At 39.2% G+C, this 12,080-nt stretch overlaps 1 protein-coding gene across 2 annotated transcripts in view; it reads right to left on the bottom strand.

Moving 5' to 3' along the window:
* Positions 1–2: 2 nt before the first annotated feature.
* Positions 3–12,080, bottom strand: part of prkg2 (protein kinase cGMP-dependent 2) — a 34,336-nt gene continuing 22,258 nt past the window's right edge. Inside the window, exons 8-20 of one of the 2 annotated variants that reach the window (XR_006398624.1) lie at positions 10,386–10,480; positions 9,651–9,719; positions 8,840–8,938; positions 8,276–8,426; positions 5,855–5,991; positions 4,483–4,572; positions 4,147–4,288; positions 3,779–3,942; positions 3,478–3,600; positions 3,011–3,073; positions 2,334–2,400; positions 1,974–2,164; positions 3–182 (exon numbers count right to left, since the gene is read on the bottom strand). Coding sequence is in view for 1 of the 2 variants with exons in the window: in XM_044332211.1 (XP_044188146.1) it covers positions 2,069–2,164; positions 2,334–2,400; positions 3,011–3,073; positions 3,478–3,600; positions 3,779–3,942; positions 4,147–4,288; positions 4,483–4,572; positions 5,855–5,991; positions 8,276–8,426; positions 8,840–8,938; positions 9,651–9,719; positions 10,386–10,480 (1,296 nt within the window). In the remaining variant the exon portion in view is untranslated. Of the gene's footprint in view, positions 2,165–2,333; positions 2,401–3,010; positions 3,074–3,477; positions 3,601–3,778; positions 3,943–4,146; positions 4,289–4,482; positions 4,573–5,854; positions 5,992–8,275; positions 8,427–8,839; positions 8,939–9,650; positions 9,720–10,385; positions 10,481–12,080 lie in introns of both variants that reach the window. The other variant, XM_044332211.1, reaches the window with a different exon arrangement.

Genomic DNA, 12,080 nt, shown 5'->3' with positions numbered 1-12,080 from the left:
AATTAGTGTATAATCACGTGAAAATAAGAATCATTGTGTTTTCGTTACCTTAGAATGAGCTCTTTATATCTACATAGGAGGCTGGTCTTCTTCCATGGAGCATGCCATGTTTGACCGCCATGTTTCTACAGTAGCCCAGAACGGACAAACCAAACATTGGCCACAATAGGTTGTCCTAAATGCTTGGAAGGCGAGATAGAGGGGTCTTCAGTTAGTTACAATCTGTAACCTCACCACTAGGTGCCACAAGATCCTACACACTGGTCCTTTAAGTTTACATTAAGGAATAAGTGGCTTAGATCATACAAATTGTGTATTTTTAATGCTTGTGCTTTACAATGTACACTATATACATACACACTTGGTGCACAGTCGATCTACTGTGAACCTCGGGTGTTTAAAAATTCCTTCATAGTAAACCCTGAAGGTTTTCTGCTCAGTTTGGCCTCTCGGCTGTTTCTCCTCATATCATCAACGCCTCAGACCAAGCAGAACTTCCTTTCTTCTTAAGAAGCTCAAAACCGCAGAGTTGACTCAGCTTCAAAAAGGTAAATATTTCTGCAGTTCGGGCACCCTGCCGTGGGGATGCTCACACTCTATAACTTAAGTGGAGAAGGTGTTTGTGTTTTTGTTTGCCTAGTTTGGGCAGTGGGGAGACTGTGAGGATAACACTGTTGGAACAAGGAACTCTTGATGCTTCTTAGCACAAATGTTTCATCCTAAAACTTGTTTAGAACATGGTGGTTAGATACTTTTACTATCTGAACGGTTAAGTAGAATTCCTTCGCCCAAGTGTGTGCTTGTTCTCAAGTTGCTTGGCTGTTTGCGGTATCATCTTGTCTCCACACACCTCCATTCCTCTACAGCTGTAAACAAACTGCATATACAATCACAGATTGCCTAAGATGTGAAGAAAATTTCACTTTCTCCACCAAACACATCTGGAGCCATCAAGAACACTCGGGGAAGAATATTTTGGAGGTATCTGAAGACGATAATTAGATAGAATGTAGATAAGTAATGTAAAAACATAATACTAAGACTGTAGACTGTGACCTGTTTTAAGTCCTTCTGCCCCAAAATAATATGAGATGTAGCCTAAAAAGGTCAGCTTAGTTATCCTGAACACATGGTTGTTTGTCGTTTTCTGAGTAATTTGCCTGCAGGCTAATTTAGCAAAGCAGAGCTGGTAGTCGTCAACTACAGAAAGATAACTAGACATCAAATTTTTGAAATTGATTCACTCTGCTGTTGTTGGTACGGTATCAGGTCATTAATTGATCAGTAAATCTGTGCTCTTTTTACCATTTTATACAATATCTTGGGAACCATTTTGTAAACTCTACATACAGTTTGTGCACTGATGCATGAATAACTGGTCATGTTTTTGGGAATTGGAAAAAAAGTTTCTTACTGAATTACTGGTTGTTATTATTTTGGAACCAGTTTGAAAGCAGAGTAACACACACAGATGTTTTGTTTTGCTATGCCCAACTCACTTCGCATGGGGTGGCCCAACCAACCAGAAATGATCAGTAATGCAGCAACAAGGACTTGATCCCTCACTGGCTTCCCACCCACAAACACTGTCACCTGCATTTAATTTAGTGTCTATCCCCTGCACCACTTGGGTGCAAAGTTTCTCAGCAGCAGACTGTAGACAGTCTCTGTAGGTCCGACCTCAGCTGATGCGCTTTTTGAAACATTAAGGATTTTAGTTTTAATGCTAACATAACACAATTACCACTATTAGCACAACATTCTACTGGATACATTAGCTAATGTGTGTTTGTTTGTAAACGAAAAGATAGTGATGGTTATATAATAAGCTGACCTCTCTTCAAAGCCAAACTCAAAAGAGGATTGTGTTCATATCTGTTAATTTGTGTTGAGACCGCCAATCAGACGATCATAAAGTAACTAGCTTTTCATTGCAGCTATTGTTACCCAGGACCTGAGGACCTCCAACACACCTGCCAGAGGTGATGTGAGGTCACCTGCCCAGTAAGTTTTTGTTGTCATGGTGTATAATGGAGGGAAAATGGGAAAAAAGATGGAGAAGAAGGTCTCAGAAGTCCATGTCCCAACCAGAAAGCTCATCAGGAGGATTGTCCTCATCTGGAGGATAACTGTCAAAGTAGCTGTGATCTGTCGGTCCTGAAAGCTGTTGTTGAAGAGAAGACGAGAAAGGGGGAAAGAAATTTTTTAAGATGCCTCCTGAATTACTTTCTCAGAATCCAATAGAAGTAGAAGAACATTTTTGGAGCAACTGAATTTAAAATGTGCTTTGCTATCATTAGATTTTAGTGGTGTAGATAAATATCTTTACTTACTTCTCTTTTCAGTGGAGATGGTAAAGTCCTCGCCTTCAGTCCCTCCCAGTTAAAGCCATTAAACCACCTTCATACACATTATAGAGAGCACATAAAAACCCTTAAGTAATTCCCTATCTCTTTCTATTTTTCAAAAAGACAAATTCAAAGCTTGATACTGGTACTTTCCCAGTCCAAGTAGCCCCTTGGATGTTACAATGTGACTGATTCTGTAACAAGGAACCTTTGTCAGTGTTTTCCTTGAACTTTAACCCTTATTCCTTGGAAGTATGCTTGGCTAAAAGGATACCCAGTATGAAAGGAAGGAGCCCTTATCACTTCAATGACCCGAGGCCAGCAAAACATTTAAAAATAACATGAAATAACATAATTTTTAACCCCCTGACCTCATGTTACTAGGTTTCCTTTTATATATATATGAAAACTTGACTCTTACTTTCGAAAATCAAAGTGAAGAAAATAACATTACTTGAAGAAAGACTGTGGTAAATCTAATAATGTAATAAGCTTATTGAATATGTTTCACATCCCACTGCTCTCGTACAGTGTGTTCAGTAATTATCTAATTGCTGAGGTCATAAACTACTGGCCCACATTCATAATGTTCAATCAGTGCTAATTTGCACGGCTAATCTCCTCATTGAGATCAGCAACAAAATGAGTCAGCTCCTTCTTACCTGTGCTTCTTGATGTCAATTATTCCATTTTTGAGGTTGCCCAGTCGCTCTGAGGGATTTCGCCTGCAAAGTTCACCAACGTAATAGGAAATTACTGCTAGACACAAACAAAAAGCTAGTACATTTTGTTTTGGGATGATGATCTGTAATCTTGCCTGCATGATACAAATAATGGACGTCATTTTTTCTGTTTGCCATTTTTGTTGTTCAGGTAAATTCCAAGTGCTTAGCTCTAGCCGCCCTTCGTTTTTTGTTGCATATCTGACATCCAATGAAACTCTGATTTGAAACACTTTGTAGCACATTATCATTGCTCAGACCCGTCAGATCTGTTTCACAAGGCTTAACTTTTTCTTCAAGGATCAATCTGAGAAATCTGGTGGGTAGTAATGTCTCTAAAGTGGTTGATTTTATTATCTACTAGAATTTGCTAAACGCCGGTTGCTTTGCTTGTGTGATTTTTGTACCTGCATAGCTTGCGTATGAGGTCATCAGGTCTCTTGGTGATCTTCTTGGGGAAGTCCATTTTCTCGATTCCTTTCAAGATGAAAGTGTACGTCATCATCTGGTCACTTCCTGAGAACGGAGGACTGTGGGATGGAGATGGAAAAAAGGGCAGCAATTTCATTTTGCCTGTCGAAGCAAACCTTTTTCAGCAATACTCTGTTTAAGTCAGCAAACAATATTCCATGAAAATCACTCGGCAAGAACACTAAAGTGATGACGAGGTTAACTGCTATACATCTATGAAACAAATGATGTACAAACCTGCCAGTAAGCAGCTCAAACACCAGGATGCCCAACGACCAGAAGTCCACACTGAAGTTGTGGCCTTTGTTGAGGATGATCTCTGGGGCTACGTACTCTGGTGTCCCGCAGAAAGTCCAGGTCTTCTGGCCGCATTTGATCTTCTTGGCAAAGCCAAAGTCAACCTGGCAGGGCAAATTAGTTGAGAAATGTCCACAACTTTTATGAAATATCCATTCATGACACATCATTTTGAAGGCCTTTTTGGGAAAGGGAAGAGCGTTTTACAGGTAAAAGATACATTTTAGAAAAACATCCTCCATCCTCCCTCCACAGACGTTTCATGTTTTCAAAAGATGAATTTGTTTAATCTCTGGCAGTACACTCACTAGTTTGATGTATCCATCAGAATCCAGCATGAGATTCTCAGGCTTCAGGTCTCTGTAGAGGACACCTTTGCGATGTAGGTAATCAAAAGCTTCTGTGACACAACCCACGCAGAATTTGGCAGTGTGCTCATCAAAACTTCCCCTAAAGTAAAGAAAGCCCAATTTAAACTTTTTGGTGGAAAGCAGGGTCAGGTGTTAACGCAGCTCAGGAGGAAGAGAAGCCAGAGAATTGGTTGGATGGCACAAACGCACCTGAACCAACTAACAGGCAGCCGTGACAGTGAGTTAAATGTCTAGTTTTCAAAAATGAAACGGCATCAGTTGCATCAGTCCTACCTGTCTCTGAGCAGACTCCAAATTTCTCCACCCAAACAGGCCTCCAGCAGCATGTACACGTATTTGTCATCCTTGAACGTGCGATACAGTCTGAAGAAAGAGAAGCACAGACAAGTTCAACTTTATAAGTAAAAGCCCTGGCCCTGAAAGCATCAATATCATAGAAAAGGAATTAAGAATTAACAGTCTGCATTAACATTCAAGCTGATGATTAATGAAACAATTAAGTCGATGCACAGTCTGCATATCTTGTACATTACAATATCGTACATTAGTTTGTCTGAAGCTTTTGTTCAAAAAGACTTACAATAAGTGTAATATTTGATTGTTTTTTATTCTTTTGTTAACCTTCATGTAAATAGAACAATAGCAATACTGCACTTTGTCCTGTTATTAATATATATTTGTACTGTTATTTTATTTTTTTTCCAATTAAAACCAAAATTGGTACGGTCTCATCTAACATAAGACTTTTTTATTTTATTTATTGTGCAGGGTTTTTGTCTCCAATTATTTTCTTATTACTTTAATGATCACTTAGTAGACTTAGTTGCCTAAATAATCCACATTAGCTTTCATTTGGGAAAATACAACATTACTCAGGCTTGATTTCCCAGCAAACTTTCCTACTATTAAACAGTAAACTGATGGACTAGATATAAAACAAAGCAGCAGGGAGGGTGCTAATGATGCAAACAGATCATAATTTTTGTTTGTAATGACACTTTACTGCAGTTGATTTAAAAGACATTACTGTGAAAATTACAGCTTATATTGTGTAACTAATGTGTTAATTGAACCTGATGGCGGTGATATTTACAGAGTAAACAGTGAATAAAAACCAGGCACATGTACAGTTTATCATGCTCAAAGACACTTGAGACTACAGAGCGGATGTTGACTGCTCTGCCACACTGTCACTTCATAGTCTTAAATATTAGATCACCTTGAAAACAGATCAGAAACATGAAAAGATAATAGTTTAAACATGTGAAAAAAGGTGAAATAAATACATAAGAGCGCATAAAGAGGAGGTCAGCAGGAGGAGCGTTTCAGAAGGTGAAGAATGGCTTTAATATCTCAGCTTGTTCTGCTGCGCACGGCGAAATTGGATCATCGTAATCTCACAAAAGGCAAAGAAAAGCTGCAGCGGCAATATTTCATAATAAATAACTACATTTTCATAGCAGACATCTCAATATCCCCTGCCATTCTCCCCCACTGAGAAGATGTAATCTGTTTGCAGCCTCGACTGTGATCTCATCAAAAACTAATAAGCGCCACACTGTTTTCTCAGAGTAATGGAGCAGAGCTTCATCATGGAGGATAAAAAAAATGGGAATGGCTTCAAAGGCTGAGCAGGAGGACTGACTTGACAACGAAAGATGAGCGAGCCTCAGCGAGGATCTTCCTCTCCGAGTGGATGTGTTCTTCCTGCCTGTTGTCAACAATGTGCTTCTTCTTGATGACCTTTAGTGCAAAGGTGATGTCCTTGCCTTTCACCCTTACCTGCAGGTAATAACGACAGGATGTGATGTCACAGGACTGGAGAGTTTTGTCAGAGTTGCTCAGAAAGAAATGTAAGTTGTTTGACTTACTAGGCCTGCAAATTTAGATTATTGTCATTATTCATTAATATATATGGGTATATGTGTGATGTCTTCACATGTCTTATTTTGGTTAACCATCAGTTCAAAACCCAAAGATATTCAGTTTACAATTATATAAAACCAAAAAAATTCTCACGTTTGAGAGGCTGGAACCAAAGAATTATATTTTTGCTATATACATAATTAATCAATTATCAAAATAAATGCCAATTAATTGCCTTCACCTCAATGGGCAACTCAAGGTTGTTATAACAACAATTGCAATTTTCGTAGTGAACAAATAGTTAGCATGTAAGCATGGTTGTAGGAAAGACAGTGTCCTAATTTTGAGATTCATATTCATTAATTTGACATGAGATATTCCATCATTGTCTTGTTTCATTTTTCATTTTATTTACTGCAAAGTCCAAAATATCAGAGCTTTCAGAAAAATAAAAAAATTGCAATTCATAGTGACCATTTTAATGCTAAGATTAAATACTGATGCTAGTATTTAACGCTACAACTTGTGAAATTGAACTTTAGCTAACTTAAACACTAACATAAACACTAATAAACCTGTGACATGTACACATAGATAGACGAACAGATACATACAGATAAACATACATGCACTGATACAGATTATGCATGTATGTACACGGACACATACACCGATAAATATTATGTACATAAATACATCATTGCTATGAATTAGGGAACATACACATCTGCACACATATGCAACACATGTAAAATGATTGTTATGTGATGTAAATACTGTTGTTATTGAGAATGTCACTATTTATTATGAGCTTTATTTAATTAATGTTTTTCTGGTAGTGATATGTTATGATTATTTTAAGTAGAAAAGCCTAACCAGAGACAGGGGTCGCAAATTAGCCTTGGCTAGAAATCCTATATGCAATACATCTGTTTCATGTTATTTTAACCTTTTTTTTGCATCGTCCCTGACAAATAAACCAATAAAGTAAAGTAAATAGACAGAGCTAACTGACCTTTTTAAAACTAAGTTAGCTTACTAGAATGACAAAAACATAATTGGTATAATATATATAATATTTTAAGAAATATAAATGCAAATAAGACTTTTTTGCATTCATTTATTTGCTAACTAGAAAAGCAAAGTAGTTAGTTAGCCTGCAGAGCAACTAACTAGCTTACTTAGATAGCATTAGGCTACGCTAATGTAGACTCACAGATCAGTCTCTAAACGCTTCGCTCATAGAGACTGAGGACAATCTCCCAGGTTTCATTGTAAACACTGGGTGGAAACAATTTAGTTTAAAAAAAACCCAGAACCAATCCAAAGTCTTTAGGGCAGCCCTTCATACCGGGACAGTGACATGCAGTTCGTTAAGGAGGAGAATGGGTCGAGAGCATCATTTCCAGTGAGGCCTCTCCTTTTACAAAATGTAAGGGGCGTAAGTTTATTAACAGCTGCTCTCGCTGCCATTTATACAACTACAGTGCATTTAGGAATCCCCAGACTTCAGTAGGCGGAGATCTCCAATTGTCTGGTATTGTGAGACTAATGCTAATGTGTTTTTTGTGGGAGGTTTCTTAAACAAGGAGGTCATCTAAGCTAACTTGCTAATGAGATTACATGGCTATAATCCATTTTATGTGTTACTAACAAGAGTGCTAAGTTTCATATAATAACCAGTTGCTGCTTTTCTACTTATGAAGGGAATAACCAGAAAATATGTGGTTGGTCATAATGACGTAGCCTACATTTTCCCCACTGAATCTCCTGTGACTGCAAAATAAGTTTGTGCATATTTGAATTCTCTTATGCTGTGCTAAAAATGGATTAAGATCATTTGTATGGTATAGTTTGAGTCATAGTCAAAACCAAAGAGGGTTGAGAACAAACCAGGACCATGACAAAGTGGCACAAAGTATCATTTAGCAACGTCATCCATGCATTCATTTCTATTGGTGACTTTGAAGAACTTTGAAGAAAGAGTATCTGGTTCTAAATTTCAGAAATGTTATTATTTCAGATTAATATTGTATATTCTGGCCAGATTATACACATTTATTCAAAATATTTGCTGGTGTTAAATTGAATTTTATGTGACTACATTCCAGTCATACCATTCACAGCCGAATATAATGGATTTAGAGTAGATGCAGCCCTGGTGTAGACTGATGTGAACTGCAGTGTCACTCGGTCTTACCAGTTCTACTCGTCCAAAACCACCGACCCCGAGAGTTGAGATGATCTCCAGGTGGTCGAAGGGCCTGGACGAAGAAAACGCCGACACCATGTCCTTCAGCTGAATGATGTCTGGAGACAGCGGCTGACTCTGGTGGCGTGACACCGACCTCCTGGACGGAGATACAGACAGAGGGAGGATCCAACCAATGATGGAAAGATTGAGTTCCAAATAGAACAAAGCAATGTCATGCCTCAGTTTTCACTCTCACTTTTTACTAGAAAAAGTAGAAGCTTTAACTGAAACTACAACCAATAAAACCATCACGTGTCCCTTTATCCCTCCGGTCGTAAAAGTGTCCAGTAAAGCTGCTTCACAAGACATATATTATTCAAGAAATGCTCAAAAATATGCCTAATAAGGATTATTGTTATTTTTTTGTCTACTTTATTCTACCCCTACCACCCAGTATCTCTCTGCTCCCACAGATCATTTTGTTATGTGACCCATTAAGTCATTTTCCTGACAAACAGAAGTTTAACACAGCCGTCTTCATATTTTTGGCCCGAGTACGCAGCACTGCACCTGGCATGTCTCTTCTTGTCGTCACGATCGAGTGTTGCCACGTAGCCTTGGAGGTACCTCTGCAGCTCATTGAAGGTGCCCACTGTCTGATCAAATGTCCTAGAAAAACAACAACTGCACGTCAGCAGTGGAACCGCTGGAATGTTGGCTGATAGTCTTCAAAACCCTCAACGTTGATTTAACTGACTTGTCACACTGAGATGAAGAATGACTTTTAACAGGAGAAAATCAGGTAAAAGGAAATTTTTCACACTCTGACAGCAGCAGATAGACACCAAAATACACCTTTGTATGTTTGCTACGGAGGATCACATCATGTTGTGTAGTTCTTGTTAATCACATCAGACTGCAGGGTATTAAGAGGTCACACAGCAGATGTCATTTTCAGCTGGCATTCGCACATTTTTCAGAAGTGATTCTGGAAGAAATCTCACTCAGTATTTGTTTCATACTGATCATTTATTCAACAATGTTTTGTATGATGATTCACGGAATTAAAAAAGGATAAAAAAAAACATTTTCATCGTTCTTTTAAATCAGATTTCCTGTCACAACTTCATTCGATTACAACATAGGATGGGCGGATCAGTTTAGGAAACAGTGAAGTCCACCTCCTAAAATGCTCTGGTTGTACTAATAACTGCAAATCTAATGTTCTCCTAGATACAGGACAAACTTGTCTGTCATGAGCACTTTTCATGGTTAAAAACATCTTCCAGCAGCATCTAAACCCAACCCAATATTTTTTGTGGGAGTTTAGGATTAATCTCTATAAATCTCTAACTATACTTTCAAATTCAAAAATACTCACTCTCTGTCAATGATGAGGCACTCCACCCCGTTCTCATCAGCGATGATATTAGCGGACCTGACATCATCACTGAAAGAGACAGAGAGGCGTGCAGTACATCATACTCATCAAACCACTCGTCCCACTGTGTTAGTGCATTCACAAACATTCAAAAAGTCATGATTAACAGGGTCAGAGAGTCACAGATAACATGAGTCTGCAGTTATATTATTACAGTTTAAAAGTCTAAAATGCATTTATTTTGAAAAGTGTCATATTTACCAGAAGCCCCATCTTGTTATGCTTGTGGCTTTAGCATTAATTCTGGTGTTTTACTTGACTTAAAGCTGGGGTAAGCTTGAAACAAACTAGTTCATACACAGTGTTGTCCGACCACATCTGAAATCAAATTTTGTGGACACCTGTTGCAAACGGCCGCACTCAAAAGCGCACAAATGGGAGATATCGGCGCTCACTTTCGGACAGCCTCTCCTCTGAGGCGTTCATGATGTTGCACTCAAATTTACACACAAGAAAAATGATGGGAATAGTTTTGTAAAGAATGAAAAAAGAGAGCTTCTGCATTAAAAGTGGCTGTGATTGTCGGCTTGTAGGTTTCAGAAAGTTACTCAGTTGGTTGTAGCCCTCTCAGATTTGACTTGAAGGTACCTTTTGTAACAACAGGAGCTTAGAATAAAGTCTAAGCAGCCCCTGTGGAAACCAGAATCCGTGGTCCGACTCGGTCTTTGCCCTTACCTTACGAGCGCCTTCTCTCCAAAGTAGTCTCCCTTCTGCAGCGTGTTGATGATCTGGGGCTGTTTGTGGGCCTCGGTGGTCTGCGTCACCTTCACCTGCACAACACAGTTAGTTAGCTGAACATTTAAAAGCACTTTTCGTCCGTTCACAGTCGAGTGTCGGGTTTCGCCGCCGCAGCTTTCACAGGTGCTTCCAATTTTCTCCAAATATTTTTACATGCATTGTAAAAAAGTTCAAATTCGAAAGAAATTGAAATAATTGACATATTCAATTATAGTAATTGAAACAGGATGAGTGATTCAGTGGCGTTGATGCACTTTATGTTTTCTTGACATGCTGTCAAAATAGACACATTAATTGCGAGACAGTTTTATTCACACGCCTCCGTTTTTGTGCCGCTTTGTTGTTCCTCAAACTGCTACTCAAACAGTTTTCAACAAAAACACAGCGGCAGCCTGGACGTCGTAGGCGGAACTTTCTCCATAATTTGTGAGGCTTTAAAAACCAGTGGCCCACCCCGGTCGAGGTCAAACATCCCACTCATGGAACCATCATGCATGCCGCAGTGACATCACAGCCGTAACGACCAGCGTGTGTTTTAGCTAAGTGTCCCGTTCGACCTCTTGTGACCTTCACTTCCCTTGTTTTTCCTGGTGGCAGGCGCTCTCAGAGTTTATTCTCTCCCTGCTCAGGGGGGTGCAAGAGGGGGGGTAGTGAAGCCATTTCCTGTATTAGCCCCACTCCTCCCAAACAACATGTGTCTCTCTCTCTCTGGTTTGGTTAGCTTAGCACCGAGGAGCACGTCGGCTCATAATGGCATTTTGAAAGTCCCCTGTGGACAGCTTTGGCCCCCCTCTCCATCTCCCCTCGCTCCCCGGTGTCAGGTTGCTGACTTATCAGACAGACGGGCGGGTGAGTCATAGACCCACACCTCCCAGACTCACATACAGTTTGACCAACATGTTGTTTTGCTGATGAATTGGCCAAAATGGGCTTTTATTCTGGGAAAATATTGTTTTTATTTTGGAGGAAAGTATCACTCATATTGGTTATGAACCCTTCTAATGAACGGCAGAAATGTAGTTCATCAGTCAAGTATACAACTAGATCCATTAGGGATTCAAATATAAGAAAACAAAAACCTCTAAATTATATAAAGTACTTTTATATGTGGAAACAGTTCAGGGTTACCACCAGGAAATTCCTACTTTCCATCCTACTTGACTTGCAGGACGACCTACCTGCTATGTTCACTGTCGTATCCGGTTTTCTTTAAAGTTTTGCGGAGAGGCAACATGTGGTGTTCCCTACAAGACTGTGGGAGACCAGTGTTATTCCTGCAGCCATTCAACACTCACGCTGACGGATGAGAAAAGCCAAAAGACCGAAGCAGCATCCTCGTTAGTGCGATGGAGACGTTATAGAATATTGTCTAAGCGAAGCACCGGAGGATTTATTTTGTTGTTGTAAGGACGGGATTAAGGTTATCTGACCCTCATGAGTGTCATTGTTACAAAACCTGAAAACGTCTAAGAAATCTCTGCAGTGCAGCCTGTGTGTAACATGTTATCATAACCAATGAGAATAATGAATTTTCCTTTAAGTGTTGAAATGTTGAAATGTTGTTGACTGTAATGTAAACTTTACTCTGCTGTTTTTATTCATTTTTTAAAAAATTAGTCCTCTCTAAGGCAG

Source organism: Thunnus albacares, chromosome 2 (assembly GCF_914725855.1).
Source record: "Thunnus albacares chromosome 2, fThuAlb1.1, whole genome shotgun sequence".
Lineage (NCBI taxonomy): Eukaryota > Metazoa > Chordata > Actinopteri > Scombriformes > Scombridae > Thunnus > Thunnus albacares.
Note: the sequence above shows the minus strand (reverse complement) of the source record. Positions and strands in the feature narration are given on the sequence as shown.